Here is a 26,135-nt window from a genome sequence, read left to right on the forward strand (position 1 = left end):
TCTTGCTGAGGTGCTTTAAGACCTCACGGTGCCCAGCTGTACATCCTTTCCATCCCAGCCCATGCCTATTAGAATAGGAAGGAACAGAAGGAGTGGGGAATTCAGCATGAATTCAGCATGGCTCCAGGTGTTGTGTTCACAGTCACCATCAGTTTGCATGGGATTGCTGTGATTCCTTATTAGTATGTAATATAGAGTATGCAATATAACACACCACACAACTCACAAAGATAATGATTTATGATTTGGGTTATCAGAAGGATGAGCATCACTAGCCAAAACCCTGAGTAATATTCAGCCCTGTGCAGTAGCAGTTTCACTGCCATAATGAAGTCTATTCAAAACCCAATAAAACCCCCACCTTATACTGCAGTGCCATTTGGTCTTAGAAAATAGGTCTACTAGGTGCTATCTAAGATAATTTTTAAAAATTACCTATGATCCTGGAGTGAGCCAGAGCTGGGAAGAATTCCCCCCCTCTGTATGCCATAGCACTGATCACTAACGTTTGCTGAGTGTACCTATACTGGCCATGGGCAGAGCAAAGCTATCAACCCACAGGGATTCCAGACTATTCCAGTCTCACGTTTTGTAGGCTGCCTGCAGAAAAGATCCTCCCGTACCAAGTGGGTGCCCAAAGAAAGGGGTGGCCTTACTGGTAGTGGTGTCCTTCACAAAAAGGTTAATCATGTGGCTCAGGGGTGGTCTCCTCTTGGTGATCGATGAAAGCTTCCCCAGGATTGTTTCCTTAACCATCTCATCACTTGGCAAGCGGTACAAGGCCAAATAGTTCTCCTGCTTGAAAAGATCTTTAGCACCTGGTGTGAAACCTCAAATGTGAACACAAGGAAGAGAAAAATTAGGCTCTAACCAAAGCAAAAGACAGGTCCTCTCTCCTGCTTCTATGCCACCCACTTTGCCTGAGTTCATTCTGACATCTCGCCAGCAATAGGTAGGTCAGCTGGGCTACTCTGTGCATCTACACGAGGATGGCTCAAGGTCAGTGATGAATAACATTCAGAAGGACTAGATGTTATTAGTAATTACAGCTTTCATGCTCTGGTTCATTGAAGAGAGGAACTGTGACACTGAAGGACAGGCACAGAAGTGAGTTCAAGAGCTTCCAGATTTTAATCCTAGTGTTACCTCTAACCTCTTATTTCCCCTAGGCCTCGGTTTTCCCATCTATAAAACAAGCTGAAGTACCTCACATTGTTTATACCCAAACTCCTGGTAAAGCATTACTGTAAAGACAGGGCAGCTATCTGTCCATTAGCAGGTATTCTTTGTCTCCTGATGAGATTGGCAGACTCTAGCCAGAAGAATACCAAGCCTAGCCAGGGCTGGCTGGAAATATCCTTGATGACATTTGTTCCTTTGATAGTGTCTACAATGTCAGAACTTGCCAAAAGCAATCGCTTTAATAGACTCTTTTTGGCAACGGAACAATAAGAGTCAGCTCAGTAATTCCACCTTCTCAGCAGCAAGGGCCGGAGAAATATTTTTCTTGTGCTCTCTAAGGATTAAGTGTCTATTGACAGCTCTGATTTCTCTGTGTCTGCTCATCCAATTTCTCCTTACCTATTAGTCTGGCAAGCTCACAGAGGCCCCAGGGCACGTGGACAGGCAGCACGGCATTGTGTGTTTCCTGGAGGGCAATGTTGCAGAGGTGGTCAGAGAAGCGGCACAGACGCTCTGTCACACTGGCGTTGCAGAGATTGAGTAGCACATTCAGGCCCAGAGGCTTGAGGGAATTCAAGTGCATATGCCAGTTGGAGTCATCAAACTGGATGCAGGAGGGGTTCTGCTGGTCTTGGGACAGGCTAAGCATCTCAAGGTGGTAGTCACACACAAAGTCTTCAGCCTCACAAGCCACCACCTCACTGTCACCCACAACCTGGTCCAGCAGACAGGAAAATTCTAGTTGGTTACAAGGAATACAACTTCAGCCTCGAATCCCACAGGGAATTCCCAATTAAATTCCCCAGCAGGGAGACTCTATGGGTTTAATTCTGTCCACAAAGGACAGACAAAAAAAAAAGCTCCACAAAAGACTACTTGTGTGCCCCTTCAGTATGTCTTACCTGAGTATGTTCCTCCTCTCCACCCTCTGTGTCCTTGCTAAAACTCACGTTGGACCCAGAGGGATGCTTGCTTCTGCTGTTTGGCTTTCGGTGGGCATGGGCATCGGAAGCCTTCGGAGGGTCACTAGACCAGTTGTTCCTCTCTTGCTCACTGGTCATGTGGACTGTGTCTGCCAGGGGGCCAGAGAGCAAAGCATCTCTTTCATGGGGCTGCAAGATACCAACAAAATGAACAGTGGTGTTTCAGGGGCTGAACATAAGGCACTACTGATCCACCTGCTGCTTTAGGACTTCTGCAGAAGAGGTTCTCATCCTCGCTGCTTCTTTATCTTTTAAGCACAAAATTGTGGCACAGACTTCTCTATAAGCAAAGGGCCCCCTCTATAAGACCACATTGTGCATGTCAGTCAAACTATGATTATAGCCAACATACTACATTACGGAGTACATATCACTCACCTCATCTTCCATATCAGGATGGCAGAAAGACCGTGTAGAAAGCTCATCAGTCAGGTCTTCATGGCTATCATGAGGTGGTTCCACCCTTCCACTGAAGAACAGAACAGTCTCTGGGCTGGGGTTTGGCCAGGAAAGAATCCCCTGCTTGTCTACGCAGCAGAGCACCTAGAACATCCCACAACACCCCCAAGAAAGTAAAATCTCAGTGAAAACATGTCTCAGTGTTCATGTGTAATTGTAAATGTTGCAACTTTAATAAGCACATGGGAAGATAGACAAGTCTCTCCTTTGCCAACCTTCTGTCTTAAACTGCACTTAACTCTCCAAGAAATCCATGAATTCTTTGCTCTATCAGGATTGATGGGTTGTTTAACACAAATTTTACCTCAGGATACTGCAAAACTAGGCATGAAGACCAAGTGAAGGAAGCAACTACTCAACCTGTTTCAGCTAGTACCTTATCAGGACCCAAACCAGCTGGTTCTTGAATAGGAGTCAAGAGGGTTACAGGACCAGAACCAGGGCTGGAAAATACAGACATTCTGTTAGATGCCACAGGGTATCTCTAACCATTGTTTTAGCCGTAAATGTGCTACCTGGACAAGACAAGGCAGTTACAAACTCTTCTACAAAGACAGGTGCCTGAAGGGTTTCTAATTCCAGCCCAATGAACTGATGGCTAACAGTCTACGCTCAGGGAAGGTTGATGTGAACAGTGCAAATGAAGCATCCACATAGGGCTCTTCCTTCTGACAACCCGGCAATACTCACAGTGACAGATCCCAGACTATGGAGCAAGCTGGAAGTGAAGCTCAGAGTTGGGGATTTGCCTTTTAAAACACAGAGGAAATGGCTCCAGATACAGCGTATCATTTCCTGCCAAGGGAAGCAGAGGACATCAGCCAATTAAAGAGTCATTCAGTGAAAGATAAGGGGAGAGAAGGAAAAAAGGGATTATGACATTACCTGCTTTCAGGTTCAACAGTGATACACTGTAAAATAAACATCAGTCTCCGTGGGAACCTGTTAACTGATACAGTGCTGATGTTCTCAAGGGAAAGGCATTTCTCCCCCCTTCCAGAGGACGCTAACACAGTCTGATTGTTGAACTGAGAATTCACTGAAACTACCTCTGTCCATCCAAAAACACAGGAAAGAATTCTGAAGTGATTACATTTGGGGTGAATCAGTTGTTACCTCTCCATATTTTTTTCCTAAAATAACTCTCATCCCATCGGATTACAGAATTTGAGGCCTTAAGCTTACAATCACCATGCTGCAAATTGGGTAAATGGGAGTCACTGTGGTGAGGTGACTTACCCAAGGTTACTTACTGAAGCAGTGACAATGTTGGAAATAAAGCCAACGTGCCCTGACAACTCCATCATTAAAAATGAATTGTAATCAACATGGTAATAAACTGAAAGAAGGGGATATTTTGCAAAATTAAAATGTCAACTTGGCACCCTTCATCTTTCACACAGAAATGTTTCTGAGGGAGCCTGGATGACAGCAATCAATCCAAGCACCAGAGGGATATGTTTTTCTCTGTGCACTCCTAAAGCCAGCAAAACCAGGTTTGCATTACAGTATTACTTTACTGCTTTTTAACTATTGTTCTAGAATGCTGTCACTGCAGAGCACTTCCCCCAAAGCTCCTTGGATCAAGTTCCTTAGATCCTAAGGGTTAGTACAGGCATGAGCTCAAATGCAAAACAATTATGAGCTATCACCAGGAAGAAAAAAAGGCTCTTACTTAAACCAATTTCTCATAAGCAAAAATGTTACAGAGGTACAAATGGAAAGGAGCAGATCTTTTCAAGGAGGAAGGTCAGCTCAAATCATTCCCATTTAACACCTGAAAAACATCTCAGCTAAATGATGAACTGGCACAGAAGACAACAAAATATTCAGCAAAGGAAGCATGTGTGTGTGCATCCATGTGCATTCCTCTGTGTGGCTGGGAGCAAGGAGATATGAGTTGATTCTTATAATATCTAGGGATTTGTAATCAATCCTAGAGTCCATCTGCGTCCTGATGGAAAGGGGAATCTTAATGCCAGATTAGACGGAAAAGTGTCTTTGCTCTACCCACCTGTTTAATCTGGATGATGGAATTTATAGAGTGGCCAGATGCAGTTCCTCCCCCAGAAAACGGTCTTCTGAATGTTTATTTGCCCCAGCTTGGAAGCACTAGTAATGTGCTTAAGCTTATTAAGGAGCCTATGAAACAGGATCAGACTTTTAAAAAGTCTGAACACCCCATGATCCCCTCTTCACATTTGGTCTTGCTGCTGACCACCATCCCCTCTGTTCTTTAGTTTTGGCTTGAAGAAGGAGGTCTTTCTGGTACAAGCAAAGTATTTCCCTTCTTTCTGACACGCACCATTAAAAGTTTATTTTACTGCTGGAACAGGAGGACTTGAAAGAGGTACTTTCTCCAGGACAGAGAAAGTTGATTTCAAACCATATTCAGAAAAGCACAGCTGGACTCGGTATCGAAGTCATCTCAATCTCTGGTCAGCGGAGCAGCGTTTACATGGGGAGGTGCAGGGAAAAGACATGCAACCTGCATGCATAGCAAATTAAAGCAGCAAATGGGTGACAATGGACAACTGGCACAAGTAAAAAGGGTCTAGGAACAAGCAGGAGATCAGAGAGGGAGGAAAAGGATATAATGAAGTTCTGCAGTGCAGATGGAAGAAAACAATTCATAATAATAGTACCTGAGAAGATACCATCTCTGTGTAGCTGCTGAGAGTGTCCTCTGAAAACTTAGCAAGCTGCAGCAAGAGAAGAGACCAGTTACTATAATTGTGCTCAGAAATGTGTCATGAGGAACATCCTTCCCTAAATACTGTGCCTTCAGGGAAAAGAAAGCAGGAGTCCTGCTCTGTGGGAATCGCTATACCAAGGCAGACCAATAATTCATCAAAGCAATTAAGTCTTTAATGGACTGTCTCCAGCTACAGTGAAGCACAGTCAAGGTGCTTGGTGCTATACATCACAAAAGAACACACAGTCATTATGTAAAAATCTACAGAGAAAATAGCAGCAATTAGACCCAGAGAAGGCTCTTTCTGGATGGTTATTTTTAGACAGGAAGAGCCAGGGTTGACTGATCTGTTTTTAAGCTATACGGGTCAGTTCAAAGAAGGGAGCTAGAAGAGTGGTTGTAAAAGCAGGTGCCTGGAACACAATGGACACAAAGGAATGAGGTGATATGAAAGGGATGTTGACAGAAAATGAAAAGAAATTATACCAGGGCACCATCATGGGGCCCTTGGAATTACATCGAAAAATCTAACTCAAAATTTGTGCATCCAGCACAAAGGAATTCCACAGTAGATGTAATTTTGAAAAACAGTTTAAATTTAAGTATATTAATAAGCATAAGTGAATATGGCAATTACATTTGCAAGTAAATAAAATGACACCCCAAATAATAACACATATATCTGGCACTTCAAAAAGGATCAGTTTAACAAAGCTGAAAAAAGCCAAGACAAATTTGTCAGAAATAATTTAAACTGAGAACTATGAAGAATAATCAGGCAATGTTTAACGATATTTTATTAAGAATTTTAAAAACAACAATCCCATAGGAAGAATAAATAAGTCCAGTTTTGAGTGGAAGTGAAAATCAACGAAAAAATAAGAAGAAGCATACCAGTAAGTAATTAAAACCAGTCCACTGCTTGTTGAAGACAGGGAAATTGCAAATGATATTGCAGGCAAGGCAGATGTGTTAAATAAATATTGCTATTCCTTATTCAGTGATATAATCATGCCATATGATAACTATGAAATATTTTCCATTCTAACACTAGCTACTGAAAGTAAATATGATTAAATTAGCAGGTCTGGACAACTTTCTAACTTTACTGCTGATTTTGCACAAAGCTTGATGCATGGATTAAGTCCCAGTGCAACGGAAGAAAGCTTAATGTGGTGCCAGTGCCTAAAAAGGGTAAGGAGAACAAGCCAAGTTACCACAGGACCCCAGACAGTCTTTGATTTCAGACAAGAATAATAGAGCAGCTAATATGAGACTCAATTAAAAAAAGAGAAGTTGAATAATACAACCAGTGCCAAACACCACAAGTATATGAGTAATAAATCTCATCAAACTACTGTGATCTATTTTTTGACAAAATTACAAATTTGACTGATAAAAGTAATGCTTTTGACATAGACCACTTGGTACTTTGACTTGATGCAAAAAGCTTTACTGGTTTTCTAACAAAAACTAGAGTAATACCAAAGAAATAGGGTCCATATTAAATATATTAGAAATAGACTATCTCCAAAAGGAGCAGAAACTGAGGAATTCTTTGCAATAGGACGTGTCACTAGCTCAATCAGGGACAAATCTGTTTATTTTGTTAATACCCTGAAAGAAGCTTAAAAGACCATTACAGAGACTGTAAACTATATGAAGTTTGGGGCAGGGTCCAATAATAAAAAGAACAGACCACTGTTACAATATAGATTGCTTGGTAAATAAGCAAAAACATGCATAACAGAGCAATAATTTAAAAACAGGCACAAAAGTAAGGTGGCATACCTAGGAGCAAAAATGAAAGTTGGACTTAGAGGATGAGGACTCTGTCTTAGAAAGAAGTAACTGTAGATTATCAGCTGAACAAAACCCAGCCATTTAAAGCAGTGGCTAAAAGACCTAATACAATCCTTTGTTGCACTAATAAGGGAACATAAGAGTAGAAAGTCCAAATTATTCTGAAATTTAGCACAAGCACAACTGTTGCTGGAATATTTATCAGGCTTCGAAGATTCATAATTCTACAGTGATCCTGAAGCACTGGAGAAAACGAAGAGGAAAGCCAAGAGAAAGATTAGAGGGTTGGAAAATATTCTTATAGTCATTCAAGGTGCTTAAACTGTTTACTTAACCAGAGACACAAAAAGGGAATGTGAGTAGCTACAAGAGACCAGAAATTTGATTGATGTGCTCTTAAATCTAGGAGGCAAAAGTTGTAAATGTTCCAAGGACTGCAAATTGGATACTATAAAAATTACCACTAACATAGAATGCCCATTTTTAGCAGTGAAGGTAAATAATTACTGAAACAACCTATCAAAGGCAGAACAAATGTTTTCAAACCAACATCAAATTCCTTTCTAAGGTGATGCTGCTGTAGTTCAACTGTAGTAATGCAACTTGTGGCAGGGGCTTGTTTGTGTCCTGCAGGATGTCTAACCAGTCACATGGGTCACCTATGACCTTGAAAAACTGGGAATCAAACAGCTTGAACATGATGGGAGGGGGCAGAAGGTGGACAAGAGTGTCACACAGGCCAAGTGATTGGAGAGGAACAGGGTCTTACCTGCTACATTTTGAACAGAGTAGAGAGAAGGAAGGAGTGAAATAGAGAGGCCATGAGAAGACTGCCCTACTCAAGGGGGAGAATGACCAGGGCACATCACAGGAGTTGTTCTGCAGCAGCAAGGATGGAGGGTCATGTTTGAGATGTCACAGAAAGAGCAGGCTGGACAGAGTGAGTTGCCTGGACAAGGAAAAGGAAAAGACAGGAAAGAACACAAGGAAGGTGCACATATGAGTGACAGGGAAAATGGGTATGTTGAGAATGATGAAGCAGGGAAGCCAAGGGGCTCTGGCTTTTCACAACGGAACAACAAAGTGTGAAGGGAAAGAGGAAGTTCCAAAGACAGAAACCAAGTAATGCTGAGAATGGGCGGGAAAGGTAAAGTGGCGAAAACACTGAAAAGAGATGGTAAAGGTGCAAATGCCACTGAGGGAGGTAATCTGTCCTCCCTCCCAGAACACAGGCAGCTTTAGTCATGTACAACCTATAAGAAAAAGAATAGAAAATGCAGACCCAGGGACACAGAGGTTAAAGGGCAAAAAGGAGAGAGAGAAACTCTGTCCAAGCACAGGCACAACAGAAGTCAGCACAGAAGACAAACATAGCACAGCGCATCTCACCAACACTGCCACCAAGAGAGAACAAGAGACACCCATCAGCTCATCCACTTCAGGACCACACACCCGTCAGACTACCAAACTCCACTCCCCAAATCAGCACAACCACCAGCAGTTCCTCTTACCCCCTGACCTACTGCAAAGGCCATGCTGGCACACAAAGCCCCAGAGCCTCAGGAAAGGGCTGTTCAGCCCACACATTAAAACGGGATTGCAGAGGATCTCACATATCCCATTCCTTCTCAGTGGCTAAATGTTCCCTAGTTATAGCCACCACAGGGCATTTATCTCCATGTTGACCCCTCTGACATTGTATTTAGCTGACAGAAAGCACATGCCTGAAAGAGTTATGGAATCACTGGAGCTTCCTATCACCTTGAGATATCTGTAGACAGGTCCAAAAAACTGAAACATCTGTTCAAGAAGAAGTCACACTGTGTTCCAGGTAGAAGGCATAGCTGGGACAAGCAAAGATCCAGCAAACTTTTGCAATTATGTAGACACATCTGCTGTATTCACTGTGCTCACTTCACAGAGCCTTTCCCATCTCCTGCCCTTTTCTCTGCAATGGTTTGATGTGGAGAGATACCTACCAGTGAAGTGGATGAGGCCTTGCTCATCTGGGCCAAGACTCTGGCTTCTCCAAAGGCTGTAGCAAGAATCCACAGGACAGGAAAGAGCAATGGAAGGATGGGTAGGACACCATTCACCTGCAAAAAATTGTAATCATCAGCAAGCACAGAAACAAGAAGTCTGACCTCTCACATGACATCTTTTCACCACAGTGAGAGGATGGGTTAAAGGCAAGGCAGGCAGGGAGGAGACTGCTCCACTGGAAGCAGTGCAACATGGAGAGAAGCACAAGAGAGGAGACACACACCCCCTTAGGGGTTTGTAACAAAGGAGGCCATGAATAAATTACACCAACTTGTAGCTGGTTTTTCTGCTGAATTTGGCATAAACTCTTACAAGTTTAAAGGCAAAAGATACCATATATATATATATGTATACACACACACACATACATGGCAAGTAAGAGAGAGCAAACAACATAAAGGGCAGTCTAGGAGGAAAGGCCAGGGTAGAGCTGTTGTCCTGCTCCACTGAGAGCTCCCGGATCCAGCATGCACAAGGGCATGCATAGGATGCTGTCACAGGACGAAGCAAGCTGCTGAGGGAGAGAGTCAGTCTCAGTGGTGGTCTGGGGAGGAGGTGTAGTGGAGTTCAAAGCTCTCCGTTACCTGTAGCTGAAGAAGAGTGTACTGCCAAGAAGCAATTCCAGGAGCTTTGAAAATGAAGCGCACAGCATTGGTGATCAGGAACCCAGCCTGCAATTCAGAGATGACACTGTCAGCTAACTACTAGTACTTGCAGGGAAGGAGTTTTCACTGCCTGGTAACATTCTCAGTCCTGGGAAAGTCTGGAAGATATACTTGGTCTGGTGCTGCACTTCCTTCTTCCACTCTCATGGCTCAGCATCTTTGCTTCGCTGAACTACCCAAGGTACACACAGAGCCAGCTGCATGAGTTAGAGCATAGCCACAATTTCCTGTTGATGGCTGCAAATTCTCCACCTTTATTGACAAAACATGGCTATATTCAACAACAAAGCCTTGAAATGAGACCTACCAGTACTATAGGGACAGCGTATTTCAGCATCACAGACTGTACAGTGAATCTCTCATTATCCAGGGCTGTCACAGGACGTGACAAAGCCATTTCCAGACACCACCTAAAAAATGGAAAAGAGTTTGAGATTCAGCAACCAAGACCCAACCCTGCACTTTCCTCAGATATAAACCTCTCAGCAGACCTGACTGGAAACTCAGTATTGCTGGTTACATCAAATGCATGAAATCTGTGACCTCCCTGCATTGTTCAAATTTAATTGGATAGTAATGAGCTGAACAGTAACACTTAGCATGTATGTAGTTTTATCCATTAGCCTAATCTACCAGTTAAGGAGGACAACTGAAGACAGACACTAACAGACTTACAGCATTCCCAGGTAATAAAGAAAACACAGCACAGCATATTTGAAAACTCCTGTCCTGGACTGGTAGGTCTCATTCTTTGCCTATACAAGGCAGCAACAAGGACATAGACAAGTCGTGCAGACATCGTGCACTGTATTTAACCCACCTGACATTATCTATTGTTGGTGTCTTCAAGACACGGAAGAGACGATACAGCTGAGGGTTCTGAGGTCCCTTTTTCACTTCTCCCCTTGGGGAGGGTGGAGGTGAGAAAGGTGGAAACAGATCTCCTGGCTCCAGAACTATGTGCTCATCATCCTAGAAAAAAGGTCAGAAAGCTCAAAGGCTGCAGTCAGGGCCTCGGTGGAATCCTGCTGCAAGGGACTGGAGGTTTAGTCCAGCAGGATCCCTCCCTGTGACATATTTGTCACAGTTCCCTCTCTCAGCTTTCAAAGCAAAATGAAATATTTGTGTTCAAGCACATCAGGCTATTTCATGAAAATTGGCATTTGGAATGAAAGTTACGATAAAAACCAACAAAGGTAAACTTCAAGCTTTAAACTTCTTCCAATCTTCTTCAAGCAACAAATTGTTTGCATAAATCTTGTAATTGATTTGTTAATTTAATTCTAACCCAGGTATTTTATATTATCTTCTTTTATAATGAATCAGTAGTAAGGAGAAGATCAAAGCAGGCAAACTATTTATCCACATAAAAAAACAGGATGAAGTAGGGGGGTTGTATGTCATATCCTCCTACTGGATAGATTCATTCCATTTATATTTAGTAGCACATTACAATTTCTGCTCGACTTGGAAGAGATGGAAATATGGTGCTTTGGTATCACATTAGTGTCTCATGTCCATTGGGTCTGAGAGTTCATAGAGAAGATGCAGTCTGTCTAACAAAGCCCCGTCCTTGACTAAACTGGAATTTGAAGCTACTTTCAAGGTCAGAAGAAATCAAACACTCCAATACCCTCTACACTGGGAATTAGAGTATTAGCAAGAAAATCCTGGGAAATATATTGTTACAGGCCAGGGAAACAAGACAAACAAGTTACCTTAATCCCTCTCAGAGAAGCAAATGACTCCTGGCCTGGCCTCAAAGCAACGACATCTCCTTCTACTAACAGGCTCACAGGCAGGTTGACAAGATGACCATCCCTGTAGGCCCAATGAAGGGACCAGGATGGGGCGTAAGGCATGTGAAGGTCAGGGTACATGGAGTCTGGCCATTTCACCTCTTTGCCAAGTGTATCTGAAAGCACCAAGTGTGAAAAAATTAAATGATAACAAATCATACATCAATTTACATCCTGTAACGGCTATAGGTCCTCCAGTCCATTTCCATGCTCTTTTACCATGTCTCTCGTTCTCCTTGATGCTTTTCCCCTCTCTCTCCACCCAGTATTAACAATAAAACATAGCAATTTTGTAACCTTAGACAGACAGTTGTACAACGGAAAAGCTAAAGGCTGTCCTTAAAACTGCCACACTGAAATGAACTGCCTCCTCAGGTTCAAAAGCCCCCATTGAGACAATGTTCATGCACAGCATGATTTATTTCCTCCTGTTCCATGTTGTGGTACAACCCTATGTATTCCTCTCTCATCATCTGCTGCAAGGCAGATATTTTTGTAAGATACTGAGGATTCTAATTACTCCATAGCACAGACATAACAGACGCCTACCTGATAACACACAGCTTGGAAGCACATGGCCACAAGACAGCTCAAAATAACTGTTCTACAGGACAGGCATGAGGGGGACACAATTCTCACCACCTGTTTCTGTGCTACATAGGGGAAGGTAGCAAGCTCAATTAGTAGCATATGTGATCAGGTTTGGAGAAAAATCTAATGGGAGGAAAACACAAACGCAAGTGAGAGACAGATGAATGGGACCTCACCATTTATCTTATCAATGATTGTCTGAAGTCTCCTCTCCACCTCTCTGCACTTCAGCCTCTCCTGACGCCCAATCATGAAGAGATCCAAAAGGAGAAGGAGGAAGAGTGCCAGTGCATTAACTATCTCAGCACCTTGGCTTTGCATAGCAAAACAGAAGAAAAAGCAGATGAGGTTTGAGTAAATGAGTAGAATACACTGCCAGCCACCCACAGAGATAAATGCACACCTGCTCAGTTGTTTATTCCTACATCCCACAGACTTATGGCTAAAAAAGAAAAGCATGCTTTAGAATAATGCCACCAGAGAGGTCTGAAAGGACCCATCTCAACTGAAAAATACCCCTACAAACAGGGTCAAGACATGCTATGGCACATGTGACAGCACAGTAACTTCTCCTATGAGCCACTAACTTCTCCAGTTTCAACATCCTTCCTAATTATGATAATGCTTTAGTATTTTTCACGATCTAGGAATGCTGTAGGAAAAAAATAATCTCAATCTGTCCATAGGATTGTCTCTATGGGTCTATCAGAAGTAGAATTATGTTGGCTGAAGTTTTGTGAAACAGGCTGATAGGGACAGAATTACCAGTGTGAGTACACTAATGTCTAGATGTCTAGACAGAATGAGGGATAACACTGTTATGTCAGCCACTCACAGTGTCGCGATGATATAAAACTACCAACTCGCTTCAGTTAACCAGCATAGGATGTTTTGCTTACCTCCCCTGTGGCTGGCTCCCATAGCAGCACAGCAGCAACAGCACTGCCAGAAGCATCAGAGATGCACCAGGCCAGTGGAAACAGGAGCAACGGTTACCATGGTACAGAAAACTGCTCCTCCACGCCTCCTACAAAAGGAGAGCAGCTGACAGTCAGCATTCATGAAATACAGAGCCAGATATTTGAAAAAGCAGAGTGAGAAAGGGAAGGCAGCAGGTGACACCCCAGGGTGAACACAACTTTGTAAAACCCCTGAACATGACACAGAGCCCCACAGGTCAGTTATGCGAATGCTGCAGCACTAGCAGTTGCTCAGCTGGTGAGTTTGGGTGAACACTCTCTGCTTTACTCTTGCCTGGAAGAATGAAAAGGCTTCTGTGCCAGGCTGCCCCATTGTCACTAACCAAGCGAGGAGCACTTTTAACATTTCAGTACTGTGCACAAACACTAGCGCTTTGTATTCAACACACATGCCAGACAAACATGGTGGACAAGGGGAGACTGTTGAGCTTCAGAGCTTTTTCTCTCCACTTGATATGGACCCCCTAGGCACACTGCCATCAGTGACTCTTGACATCCTTAGATCCTTCCCAGGTGAAGCTAAGCTCCTGTAGGGCTACAGTACTCAGGAAAGAAGTGCTGAGAGAAACATACCCTTAAATAGATTTCTTGCTTTGTTCCCAAGGACTTTAGCAGTTCTACACCGAGACACTCCGCAGCAGCAGTCTGGGAGGGAATGCAGCCAACTTTTGTTTAATCTTCAGCTTTACTTTGAGAAGGAGAGACTGAGTGCCCAACTTTGCGCTGTTTGGTGACTCACCTTCCACGAAGTCACTTTTTTCCGTTCCTTCTGATGCCCCTCCAACAGTGTGGACAACTGGTCTCTCAGGATCGTGAGGGCTTTCTTCGTGGTAAGGCCCAAACTTGAAGTCATGTCATCCTGCGATGCCAGAGAAACAAACTGTTTAGGGCTTGCCTATTTTCTTTTTAGGCTTTTTCATGGTGGCTGACTGAGCACCCTACTGAGAACGCCCTGTACTCATCATCACCAGTCTGATCCTGCCGCACTCATCATCACCAGTCTGATTCTCCATTTTTCTGAAATCATCTTCCCTTCTGTGAACTTTAGACTGCTGGCTGGAATTAGAGCACTTAGATAATATCAGGTAAACAAACCGGTCCTGACTGTGCTGGATAAATACTTTATCAAAGCACAATACAAAGTCAGTTCTGCAAAACAAGATTCTAATCAGCAGAGACTGAGGACAATACAATGGAAGGCTGCTCAGCTCCAAGGTTATGGAGACTTGAACCGGTATCAGCTTGTAGAGACAAAACAACACAGCTGTTATGGTATATAGCAGAATTTTAATGATACAGGATAGATTTTGCTAACAGTAATAACATGTAAGTAGTAGAATATTTGCAATTCTAAATAAGAGTGGTTCAATTTCCACAACTACTGGTTACGAATGTTTGGTTAGGAATCCTGCCTCTGTGGCTACTTTGACGCAGAAGCCCCCAGATTTAAGTGCTAGGCCATGGATCAGTTCAGGAGGAGACACGACTCCAGCATCAACTCCTCCTTTTACAGGAGAAATCACTAGTTTTAAAGTGCTGAACTATACAAACATATGAGGGAGGCATTTAGACTTGAAGGAAGCCCACACTGTCCAGAGCACTGATCCCTCACTAGTCAGCAAAGAGGTGGCAGCCTGAAAGGATGCAATCCAAGAGCATACCATGCGGAAAACGCTGCTATAAGATGCTGATAACAAGGAAGGGGGGTAAGTGCTTGCATTTCTGGGGCAAGAACACAAGCACTTTCTTTCAAATCACAGAGACTGCTGCGAGGTACTGTGGGTACCAGATCACCAAAAGCAAATCAACAAGGAAGAGCTGGCATGTGTCCATGAGTGGGCTACTGCAGGTATCAGGGAGCTGGTCTATAAAAGTTCTCATTTGCACTTCATGTTTTAATACAAACACCTTGAGCGTGTACAGCATATAGGATATCCTGCACATCAGAAATGTTCAGGTGTATCATACTGTTTACAGAGTGCAGAACTACTGAACACAAAGCAGGCAGGAAGCTTCCCCCTCCCATCCCCACCAGCATGACACAGCCCAGCAAACACAGCTTAGGCAGGAGCTGCAGCTCTTCCTGCTATTGCGGTCACCAGCTCTTCCCAGCCTCGCCAAACCCACCATGCTCTCACACTGCAGCAGCTCTGCTCTTCAGGAGCTGCGTGCATGCACCCAGCTCTGCAAGTGCAGCTCAGCTGGGATCTGCACTTTTCTTGTTCCTTAACTGAGTGGTTTCGTGATGAACATTTACTGGAAACCAATCTCAGACTTTAGACTCATTTGCATTGATGGTCCAATCCAAAAGTGTAACGTAAGCATCAAGGAACAGCAGATAGATGGTCTTTAAACTACCATCTACCACACACACATGCTCCCCACCTATCAGTGACAACCTGAAACAGCAAATTCTGGCCAGGCAGAGTCTAGCAATACTGCTTTGGCTGTACTTTTACGGAACTAAAAATAATCCTGCTGTAGTTTTCATTCTCTGTGTCAGTTTTAGGAATAGAGGAAGCAGTTCTGTGTTGTTCTTGGAAGCAGCCCAGGTAACATCAGCACAGGACTAAACATAGGAGTCTCAAAGACTCCCAGAGGAGAAGATGGCAGGCAGCGTAGCTGGCAACAGACATGCTGCTGCACCACAGGAGTGCTGTAAACAGGAGTGCCTGAGAGCAGCACGGAACAAACGACAATAAGGTTCCTCTCCACTGACTACTGGCTGTTCGGGGCATAGCAAAGCACCCACAAAAACACTCATCCCTACCAACACAGGGAAAGCTGACAGATAAATAAAAGATGCAGAATGAAAGGCAGCAATAGTAATACTTTAACTGAAAATCAAAGTCTGCTTAGACACCAAGCTGGTTCCAGCAGATACATCAAGAGCTACAGAAGAAATGAGAGGGAATTTGCACTTAATGCAGATACATAATACAACATCTAGAACAGTCACGCACTGCCTGGAAAAAGAAAGCGCCACATCACAGCAGGCAGCAAGCAGAAAAAGGCAGCAAATCCAGAGGTTAATCAAAAAGGTTCCTGAAATACCTGTACACCTGCTCCACTCTTTACACAGGAGTTACTGGTTTGCTGTAGTACCAACCAAGGTAAGGGCAGCCACAAAGAAAGGTGGCTGTAGCAGGTGAGACAGGACAAGTGCAGAGTGCGGCAGGGTTGGGGAAGAACAGCAGGAAGGGCAGGGATTGTTAGACACCCATTCTGACACTTAAAACACGGAGTAATCGGCAAAGCAGGCAGAGCCAGCCTGGTAAACAAACACTGTAATAATGTGAGAGGCTGCCTGTGGTGACTCAGATAACCTACTGCTGGTGAGCATCAAGGGAAAGCACTTGGAACACAGGAATGAAAGGGACAGGCAAGAAGAGCCACTCTAAGCTCCTAGCAAGGGGCAGCTCTAGGTTTTCTCAACAAGAGCTGCCCTGCTAAGTCATCAACTGCTAATGAGGCATTTTTCAAATGCCTTAAAGTAAACCTTTGTATATGGCAAACCTAGGTGCTTTTAAGCTGTCCCAGAGGGATCTTTCCAGCCTTTCATCAGCTGCAAGTGCTCTTCCTGACAAAAGCAGGAGGTGAGCACCCCAGGGTGATGAAGCCATCCACAGGAGGTGTCAGTTCATTAATAAACCCCTCAACATTCACATCTTTGCTTCAAAAAGTTGCGTTCAAAGAGTAATATGCTAATTTTCAGGTCAAAACTAAACCAGCACGCTGCCTTAGCATAGGGTTTCCTCTGAAGAAAAAAAAATAAAAGAAAAAAGAAAAAACGGACAGCAAATTCCAGGTTACTGTGAAAGCAAACCCTCATGGTATCAGGAGGCATTTTAAAAGGTTATGTTTTCCTTTTGCCCATGCCTAAAGGGAAGAAGTCCTGAGGAGAAAATGAACAGTTGCTTCCTCCTTCGCCCCGAGAGGCTGCAGAGCATGCGAACCTCTAAGTGCACTTACGGCTCCTCTGGAGTTGACCCCTGCCCTGGCTATCAGAGCCTTAGTCCGAGAGGCATGACTGAAGCCAGGTAAACACGGGATGATTGCAACCCTCTGCCTTGGATGATACCGCGGCTCTCCAGAGTTGTTACCTGCAGGATGGCTGTTAAGGAAAATCACCCAGCAAGGGAGATGTTTTTTGTGAATGTCATTTTATTTTCTAGAGGGAATGAATGTGCTGAGGTGTGGACTTGATGGGAAGATGAAAAGATGTGTGAATTTCTCCACTTTCAATAAATATTCTACATGTTAAATCACTGCTTAGTTTGCCTGCAAACATTAGGGAAAAGGAACATGAGCTAGTAATGTTAGTTCTGAGACCTAGTAAATGCCCAGATTTAGGAGTTGGTTTGGCTCTTCAGGAAGAAGACAAGGAGTAGCTCAAAGCCAGGAGACAAGGAGCCACAGAATTTGTAGACTTTTCTTTGCATTATCCTCTCAGGTCACCTTCCATAATTTGGCAGGTGGAAATTAGTTTGCCAATACCCAATGATCCTGGAGTTTGTTTAAATCTGTAGCCTTGCCTAGCTCACAGCAAAAAGGTTTCCTTTGCCTTCCTCATGGGTTGCAAGAGCGTTTTCAGACTGAAAGGTAGGAAGAAGAGTGGTTATCGTCTGATTTTTCCTCTCACAATGTGGAGTTCTTCCCAAGCATCACCACGTATTCATGTTTGCTTCCTGCAGCCCACCTTCATCCTCACGCAAAATTACCACTTGCTCCTGATCCCTCCTCCTAAAATGCCCATCCTGTTATTTTACACATAGAATCGTTCAAAAATATCTTAAGCAGTTTATCAACTATTCTCATACTCTCTGCTATCCAATCAAAAACAGATGTCTTGCTCCTTCCTTCAAGATGAACAAACAAGCGGATGTCAGAATGTATACAGGTGAGAAATGGACACAAAATATTAGTATAATTAAGTCCTCTTATATTTTCATACAGCCATTACACACCCATAGTAGCATATTTATTTGTTGTACCAGTAAATGTTGATCTAATATGTGGTGTTGCATCACATGTGCCAAACAGTTTTTTAAATAATACTGAAGCACAAATACATTCTTTGCTTTACAGAGCAAAGTGAGTTGAATCATCCTCTGTCCTCTGTGGATTCATCCTCTTGCAGAATACGGGCTTCTCACCAAGACTGCCATACGCTTGAATGTAACTGCCTTTACAAAGATTGTTTAAACAAATAAGGAGATAGAAAACAGGAAATTTGCTAGAAGCTTCAGTTTTCATAGACTGCAGATCCACCCCTCAGATTCAGAGTGGTATGGAAAACCCCTACAAGGCAGCTGTCAGATTGTTTCCCTCTTTCCAAGCCGTACATACTAGGCCCCTTTTTTAACACTTCTGCTCAATTGCTTTTCAGATTTAAACAGTCGGAGGTGGGAAACCGGGCAGCAGAATGTTCTTCCTTTTTCTGAGAGCTATTTTGCATTCCTTAGCAGAAAAAGAAGGCAGTTTTTAATTTAACAATGACATTTTGCAGGCTATTAATCTACTTCAGGGATTACACCTCCTGAAACGTAAGCATTATTCACAGTTTCAAAAACACATGAGAAGGAGTAACTCCACGAGATATATTTGCATTTAGTACAGTAAGTCAGATTCTTGCTTAGGGTAAGGCATATGACACACAGTGAGGTTTTTTGAGTCGTATCAGAGAGGATGGCAGACATGCACACAACAGCATGCAGTTTCTTGGGGCAACATCTCCTACAGCAGGCTAGGGCTAGAGAGGGATTTATTCTTGTTCTAAAGCAAATCGTACATCAGTACGGTACAGCTCTGTCCAACTGCAGCTGCTGAGTGAGTGCCCAGACTGCCTGAAATGGCACATCCGTGCTACAGAATGATACAGGTGTAGCCAGCAAAGAAAATGCACAGGCCACTCTGGGCAAAAGCATCCCTTTACTACCTACATCCTTGGGTGCAATCATACTTTTTGTCTTTCTAAGTGCTCAAGTGGTTACTTTTCAAAAGAGGTCTGGTCCCTGACTCCTAGCAAGAGTGCTTTTCTAGTTATCCAGGCTACATGAAGCCTCCACCCTGACATTTCCGCTCCACAGGATGATCTTTTGATGAAGACTCTGGACTAACTGTCAGGACAGCTGGATTCTGCTCTTCCTTCTGCCACAGTTTTCTGCATGACAGTGTGAAAATTGGATGCTCCTCTGCACCTTAGTTTCTCATCTCTATAATGGGACCACCAACTGTAGTTATTGTGAAGATTATAATGTTCACCAACCCACCTGAACACTAGTGGAAAGCACAGAAAACAGAAATACACATTGATACCAACATGATTCAGGCCACCCCATCAAGCAGCTCATGGCTCTGTGGGGACCACTGCCTTTAAAACTGGACATGCTGGGAAAGGTACCAGAAGACACGACAAACACAGCTATTAAACTTGGTTTAAATGCCACCTGACATGAGCTTGGCAGTCACAGCTTAGCTGCTGGTGGTCTCAAATCAAATGAAACAAGCAAAGTCTTCAGCACAGCAGTGCCCAAATTAATGGACAGAGCAATAGTCAACAACTGCCTCCTTCCTCCACCTGCAGCAACAGTATGAAAGGCAGGCCAGAACTCTCTGTGTCCCCAGTTTGGTAACTGGTTGCCTGTGAGGGCTCCAGTGTGAACGCTGGCTTTGAGGCTCCTCACAGCCCATTGCTAACAGGGCCTGCAGACTTACACTGCAAAGAGACACAGCTGCAGGAACAGAGATCTCTGAGATATCTGCCCAATGCAATGCTAATCAGCCATCTGAATCACCACTGCATTTTGGTGTAAACAGAGTCCATTTTAATCCAGACAATGACATTTACATTTTATGCCCTCCATAAAGCACACATTAAGATGCCAACAGGCACGATCAACCTTTCTACATAGGTAATACAAAGCCCAGTGCTCTGCTTCTCCCTCAGCTAGTAGCAGCTCAACAGCAGAGAGGCAACCACTCCCCAGGTAACAGCCCAGTTTTGAATTGTACATTCCTCAGTCTGTCTCTTTGGTCCTGTTTAGAGCAGCAAATCCCCAACCATAGTTATCTGCCCCACTAGGCTGCTGGCAGGATGAGGTAGTGTTTATGCAGTGCTTTGAAGCTCACCTGCACTACGCAGTTATCAAGCTTTAATCAGTGTAATTTATTCGGTTACATTATTCCTCCAAGTTCACAGAGCAGTTAGGGGTCCGTATTTATTCTGGCTTCAACACACAGCATCCTGCTTTATGCCAATGCAGAGCTTACTCCAGGGGTTGCTAATCCCCTCCCAGAGGCCAGCAATGCTCAGAAATCCCCAGAACTTTACCACACCTTTCATCCCCCCATTAGCTTCCTTCCTATCGTCTGAGCTGAACACTTTAGGGACTAAAACTATGATACAACCTAGCAGGTGCACTGCGAGACATATTCCAAAGGGATAAGGAGGTTCAACAGCCACAGCTCAAAGCCCATAGAAGAAACAGACAAATTTAAGTCATGAGGCAGAGGGGCAGCAAAGCAGGAGTCATCAGCTAAAATCCCGTTTGGCCCCTCCTGTTGGTTCCAGGGTTAAACCTGCAGTTTAAAATAGAGCCTCTTTCCCCATCACCTCCAACATTAAGCCGTTCCCTAGTTAAAATCATCATTCACTGCTTCATGTCCTGCCATAACCTCTTTCCCCAAAACCTCAAAGCTCTTCACAAGCCACCACATCAGGCAGGATGCAGGCTGGGGACAGAGACAGGAAAGCCATTTTGAATTTAAATGTTAAGGGAGAGAAACTTACTTTGCGGCATTTGCCTTGGTGGGGGATCCAGAGATCAGACTGCTTGAAGAGCATCTGGGCTAAATTCCTGCACCACTTCCCCAGCAACTTGCACTGCTGCTGCCCTCCAAAAATGAGAGAGCAAAGAGGGAGAGAGAGCAAGACTGTGCAGAGCCCAGCGCTGCAGAGAATGAGACAGAAGCAGCAGAGTGAAGCACCAGTCTGCTGATTAATTCAGCCTGTTTCCAGTCACGCTGCAGATCCAGCAAGGAGGCGGTGGATGGGGGTGGGGGATGAGGTTGAGAAAGGGCGGAAAAAAGGCCGAGAGAGAAGAAAGTTTGCCCAGGATAGCACCAGATGTCTGTAAGAATGGTTCAATTCATCAGATGGAGCCGACACAGCCAGAATCCCTAGGTTCCCTGACTGTAGAGATGCATATGCATGCACAGTAAGGGTTTATGCTGACAGAGAGAGGTCTTTGGGAAAGCAGATGGCAAATCAGACAGGACAAAGTATTATAAAACATACTACAGGGGAAGGAACACCTGAGCAGGCAATGAAAAAGACTAGACTGAGACAGCGAGACCCAGGAATACTGACTCCCCTACATAAATCTAGGAGAGTCTTCCAGAGAACTCCACAGCTTTGGATTCAAGCTCAACTTAAAAATACAAGCATTTGCTATTTAAACAAGTTGAGATGGTTATAGGTCCAGTCTGAAGTGTTCCCTCCCTCTTCTCTTGTTGATAGAGAAAGCAGCAAAAGCCCCTCTCAGCTTCCAATATTCATACTTACTGAGCCACACAACCTAAACCAAATGGTGCACATAAATTCTTCATAGCTATGCACCATGCCTGGGGCTCCCCATTCACCGATGATGCCTAGGCAGTGGCACAGAGCAAGCAAAGGATTAGTGTAGACAGGGAAGGGCTGGGTAGAACAAGTAATGGGATAAAAAGGCCTTTGGAGGTGAAGAAGGAATGAGCCTTCTCTCTCATTCTCATCCTTTACAAGAACACTTCCTTCTCATTGTTGGAGGGAAGCACCTTCCTAAGTGTGTTTTTATATAGCTTCTACTTCAGTGCTGTCCTAATTCTATCTGAGGCTTCCCAATTCTGCAGAGCAATCACTAAACCAATTACTTCCATTCCATGTAGAAAGGGGTAAAGAACTGGCCCAGCCAAGAACCATGTCAAAAGCTTGCCAAGGATTACAGCTGCTGGTGCAGAATGGAACAGACAGGCACTGCAAAGGCTTCCAGTCTCAGCGTATTATGTAGCTTTGAAAACCATGTACAGGTGTGAGGACTTGCTTACCCTCCCTGCCCAAGCTTTTCACTTCTTCTCCTTGCCCGACATTCAAATGCCTGAATAGGCACAGCCCATATTCTGTGTTTAAAGCCAGAAGTGCAGAGATTAAGAGGTCTCGATATTTACAATAAACCCAACACAGGGTCTGGTTATTACCTCTGTGTTGGCGCTGAGTTATACATCGGTATGTAATCTCACTAAGTTCTCACAGCCAAAGCTGAATGGAAGCAGACATTGCATTTAATGTAACTTCAGGAAAAAGCAAGGGGAGAAAGAGGCAAGACATCCTTCATCCTTCTGTAGGGCATTTTGTTTCCTAGACAACAATTTTAAAGCACAGAGAGGAACAAAATGTCCTAACAGCACAATTTTTCCTTCCTTCCTCTTTTCCTGCTAAGAAACTACTCACCTACTCACTTCAACACAACGAAAAAAAGTAAGGAGAAAAAAAGAAAGGATCAACAACAATATGGGCTAAGAATGGACAAACCCTCATCACACAACATACATGTAACACCCACAACTTATCATAGTGCTTGCTGATCCGTTTCCCACGGCTCTGAACCTTCTGGAGACTCAAATGAATGTGAATAAAACAACTTGCTTGTGACAGTGCAATACCAGAAATAACCCTTGTGCTTCATGCAGTTAAGAGGTCCCAACACAACTTTCTTCCAGCTCAAAACCTCCAGCTTTAGTCGTGAACACAAACAGAAATGGATCAAATTGCCTCTTGTTTACCCCACTGTTGAGAGACCTTGCTCTGAAGTGTTTTGTGTAGGGCAGTGATTTGTACTATGTACCTTCCTTCTGATACGAGCTGGTATCATAAACTGCATCTGGACACGCATTTGTGCATTAAGTAACAGGATGAAAGAGCAGAAGCTGTAAATTTGAGATCTGAAGATAAAACTGTGGCTTGAAATAAAAGGCTGAGTATGAAGGCAGGGACTAAGACCCATACAAAAAATGCAGCATAGATGAGAGATGCCTGTGAAAAAAGGATCAGTTTGCAAAAGAGCCCTTGGAAGAAGAGTGAGGTTTTAGAAAACAGCAGGGAATAAAAACAGAGATACAGTTACTGGCAAGATGAGAAGAGGCAAAGGACTTGGGCTACTTTTCAGTCCAAAGGTAGGACTGTAGCTCTTGTCAGGCTTCCTGGAATAAAATAGCTCAGGATCAACAGTGCTATAGCTGGAGTACAAGCACAGGCTCCCTGGGCTCTGACCAGGAGGCATGGTGCTGTGTCCAGGCTGCAGCAATTACACTGGGATAATACAGCTCAGTTGTTATTGGTAACTGTGGAATGGATGATGTCAATAATTTTTAATAGTTGTGTTGCTGCAAATACAGCCTACATCTAAAGTAATTCCAACTCATGAGCCTCACTCACACTGTCCTGTGGCAATCAATGCTCCTGTCTTTCTTGGTATATGCTGAGTGGGTTTTGGAGTGGAGATTCTGGCACCTTTCACAAGTATTAAATTCACTTCAGAAATACACAGAAAATTAAAAAGTCAGGAGAACAGGGGAAAGAACAAGATACCAGCACATTTAATTTAAGAAGGTTTTGGCACTGCTCCTAAAATACTCTCTGCCTTTCTCTGCAATGTCTGGCTTCTGGCAAAAAATTGGAAGGTGGCCTACATTACACCTGACAAACTGTGATCCTCAGCCATCTCTGACAACGGAACTGTATTAGCTGACTGGAGCCAGAGGACAAGTCTCTCATCATCTGAGTGACAGATGTCTGTGCTGCAGCAGTTCTCTGAGCATGTCTTCTGTTCCAGGAGTGCTAACTCTTCATCACACATATATATTAGAGCAAAGAGATTGCTTTCAACTAGGTTTGGGACTGATGTATTCACTTGGGTTCATTTTATTTTTAGCATTTTAAAATAAACCTAGCACATCAAATTTAGTACTGAAGTTACATAGCAGGTTAATTTGTTCCCTTATCAGCATATATGTGTCCAAGGTCTTCACTTTGGAAAGGAAGGCGGATTCCACCTTAAAGGGGATGAAACAAGATTCTGAAGTATTAAAAAATAGGAGAAAACTCCTTAACACCAAATAATACACTGCTAACAAGAATAAAACCATGTTCTTTCCTCAGAATCCAGACAAGTTGTAAGTTGTAAAGTAAGTTGTAAAATGCAGCTGTATGTATCAATGTCTTTTTTTTAATTCCTATTGAAAAGTGTGATGAAATCTTGCTTTTACTTTTAATCCCCATTCAGAAAGGAGGGAGAAAAAACTTCAGTAAGCCAGGAGAGGAGACTAGGGCTTCAGAACATCATGATTCCCCACCATAATCTCCTTGTGCAGGACGCTTTACTAATATGCCTTTTAAAGGTCTATTACATTACTGTCCCTGCTGCTGCCTGTCCAGCAATTTGATACGCTGTTCCTGCATTGTACAATGAAGAATGTCATATGAGAAAGAAAGGGATGAACCAAAGATCATGACCACAGTGAAAGTGTCCCCACTGTGCTCTGCTGTGGCTGCAGCAATGCCAGTGTTGTCGCTTTCAGATCCTACACAGCACACACCCCTGTAAAGAATGGCAATTGCATTGTCTCCTAAAATGATCAATACCAGATTAGCCCATGATGTCATTAACAAGACAATAAATAGATAATTATCCTCATTGGAATGTTACCTGCATAGTAATAGCAACTCGATATAAAACAACATAGTTCAAACACATCCTCCAAGCATACCAGCACCAAAAGCTTCACTCAGCAAGATGAGTACCATCTAAGTCACTTACACTGTTGTGGTAATCTTTTAGAGCAGATCTGGGCCTAGCTGATTACCTAACAGGTACTTTTGCACTAATGAACAAAACCACTTCTTGATGCTGGAAGCACTGCAAACAAAACAGCAAGAAAGGGATGCACGCAGAAAAAAAGAGCCAGCAAACATGATCTGGCAGACAAAGCTTACAGTGTGGTGCAGAGAGGGACACCAAAAAGGAAGGCCAAGAATGTTCTCTTACCAGTGCCAGCTGAGAGCTTGATGTGTATAATGTTCTCCACCAGTCTCGAACTATCTGTCCCATTTCTGACTGGGATCCAAAATAAGGACCAGTTCACTTTTTTGAGTGAGAAATACATTTAATACTGAGGTGGCCGCTGAAACATGGCTAAAACATAAGTGACCAGCAGACTACTCACTCAAGTGATCAAAATAATTTTACTTTTGGGAAGTAGTAACATGTGCCAAGTTTACACTCTCCTGTCAGCCACAGCAGATACGTCTTTTTAGCTTCTATAGCAGCTGTTCGTAAAGATCTCTCTCTCTTTTTTCTCCTTTGAAGCTCATAAGTATGGCAAGATAGCAAGAGACAGATTGCCCCTCCATACAATATCTAGACACATCTGGCACTTTGTAAACCAGATACAGAAATACTATCTTGCAGCACTCCCTAGGAAGACATGCAATTGCCCAAGAAATACATACATTTATCATCAGAAAAACTGGACTCAGATGATTTCATTACCTTAGTTTATTAAAAAAATCTTCTCAGAGAATTCAGCTTCTCAAATAAAGCCAAGCTAAGTGTCCAGGGGACTGAAGCCGTACTTTAAACCTCAAGAAAGACACAGCACATGCAACAGCATATACTTCACCTATGCTGCTCCACCATGGTGCCTCAGTCCCAGCCTGCAAAGGACTTACCTACTGATACAAGCACACACATCCCTAGGAATGTGAAGGTGACAGAACTCTCAACTTTGATACTAACCATGGATTATACCATCACATAGTAACACCAAATGGTGAGTCTTGATGAAAAATAATGAAAGACAATTAAAAGAACTCAACATTTAAGTTGGGCATGACCCTT

General features: G+C 43.4%; 1 protein-coding gene across 5 annotated transcripts in view; it reads right to left on the bottom strand.

Annotated features, from left to right (window-relative positions):
* Window positions 1–26,135, bottom strand: part of TMEM94 (transmembrane protein 94) — a 52,297-nt gene that overhangs the window by 17,732 nt on the left and 8,430 nt on the right. For 2 of the 5 annotated variants that reach the window (XM_080376434.1, XM_080376435.1), the window contains 14 exons: window positions 13,940–14,059; window positions 13,120–13,247; window positions 12,397–12,533; window positions 11,549–11,745; window positions 10,651–10,802; window positions 10,138–10,240; window positions 9,750–9,836; window positions 9,102–9,218; window positions 5,270–5,326; window positions 3,315–3,419; window positions 2,544–2,708; window positions 2,085–2,294; window positions 1,582–1,897; window positions 657–830 (listed from right to left, as the gene is read on the bottom strand). In XM_080376434.1, coding sequence (XP_080232560.1) covers window positions 657–830; window positions 1,582–1,897; window positions 2,085–2,294; window positions 2,544–2,708; window positions 3,315–3,419; window positions 5,270–5,326; window positions 9,102–9,218; window positions 9,750–9,836; window positions 10,138–10,240; window positions 10,651–10,802; window positions 11,549–11,745; window positions 12,397–12,533; window positions 13,120–13,247; window positions 13,940–14,059 — 2,068 coding nt within the window. Of the gene's footprint in view, window positions 1–656; window positions 831–1,581; window positions 1,898–2,084; window positions 2,295–2,543; window positions 2,709–3,314; window positions 3,420–5,269; window positions 5,327–9,101; window positions 9,219–9,749; window positions 9,837–10,137; window positions 10,241–10,650; window positions 10,803–11,548; window positions 11,746–12,396; window positions 12,534–13,119; window positions 13,248–13,939; window positions 14,060–20,992; window positions 26,128–26,135 lie in introns of those variants that run through there. The other 3 variants (XM_080376438.1, XM_080376436.1, XM_080376437.1) reach the window with 3 other exon arrangements.

Source organism: Falco punctatus (assembly GCF_963210335.1).
Source record: "Falco punctatus genome assembly, chromosome: 1".
In the NCBI taxonomy this organism is placed as follows: domain Eukaryota; kingdom Metazoa; phylum Chordata; class Aves; order Falconiformes; family Falconidae; genus Falco; species Falco punctatus.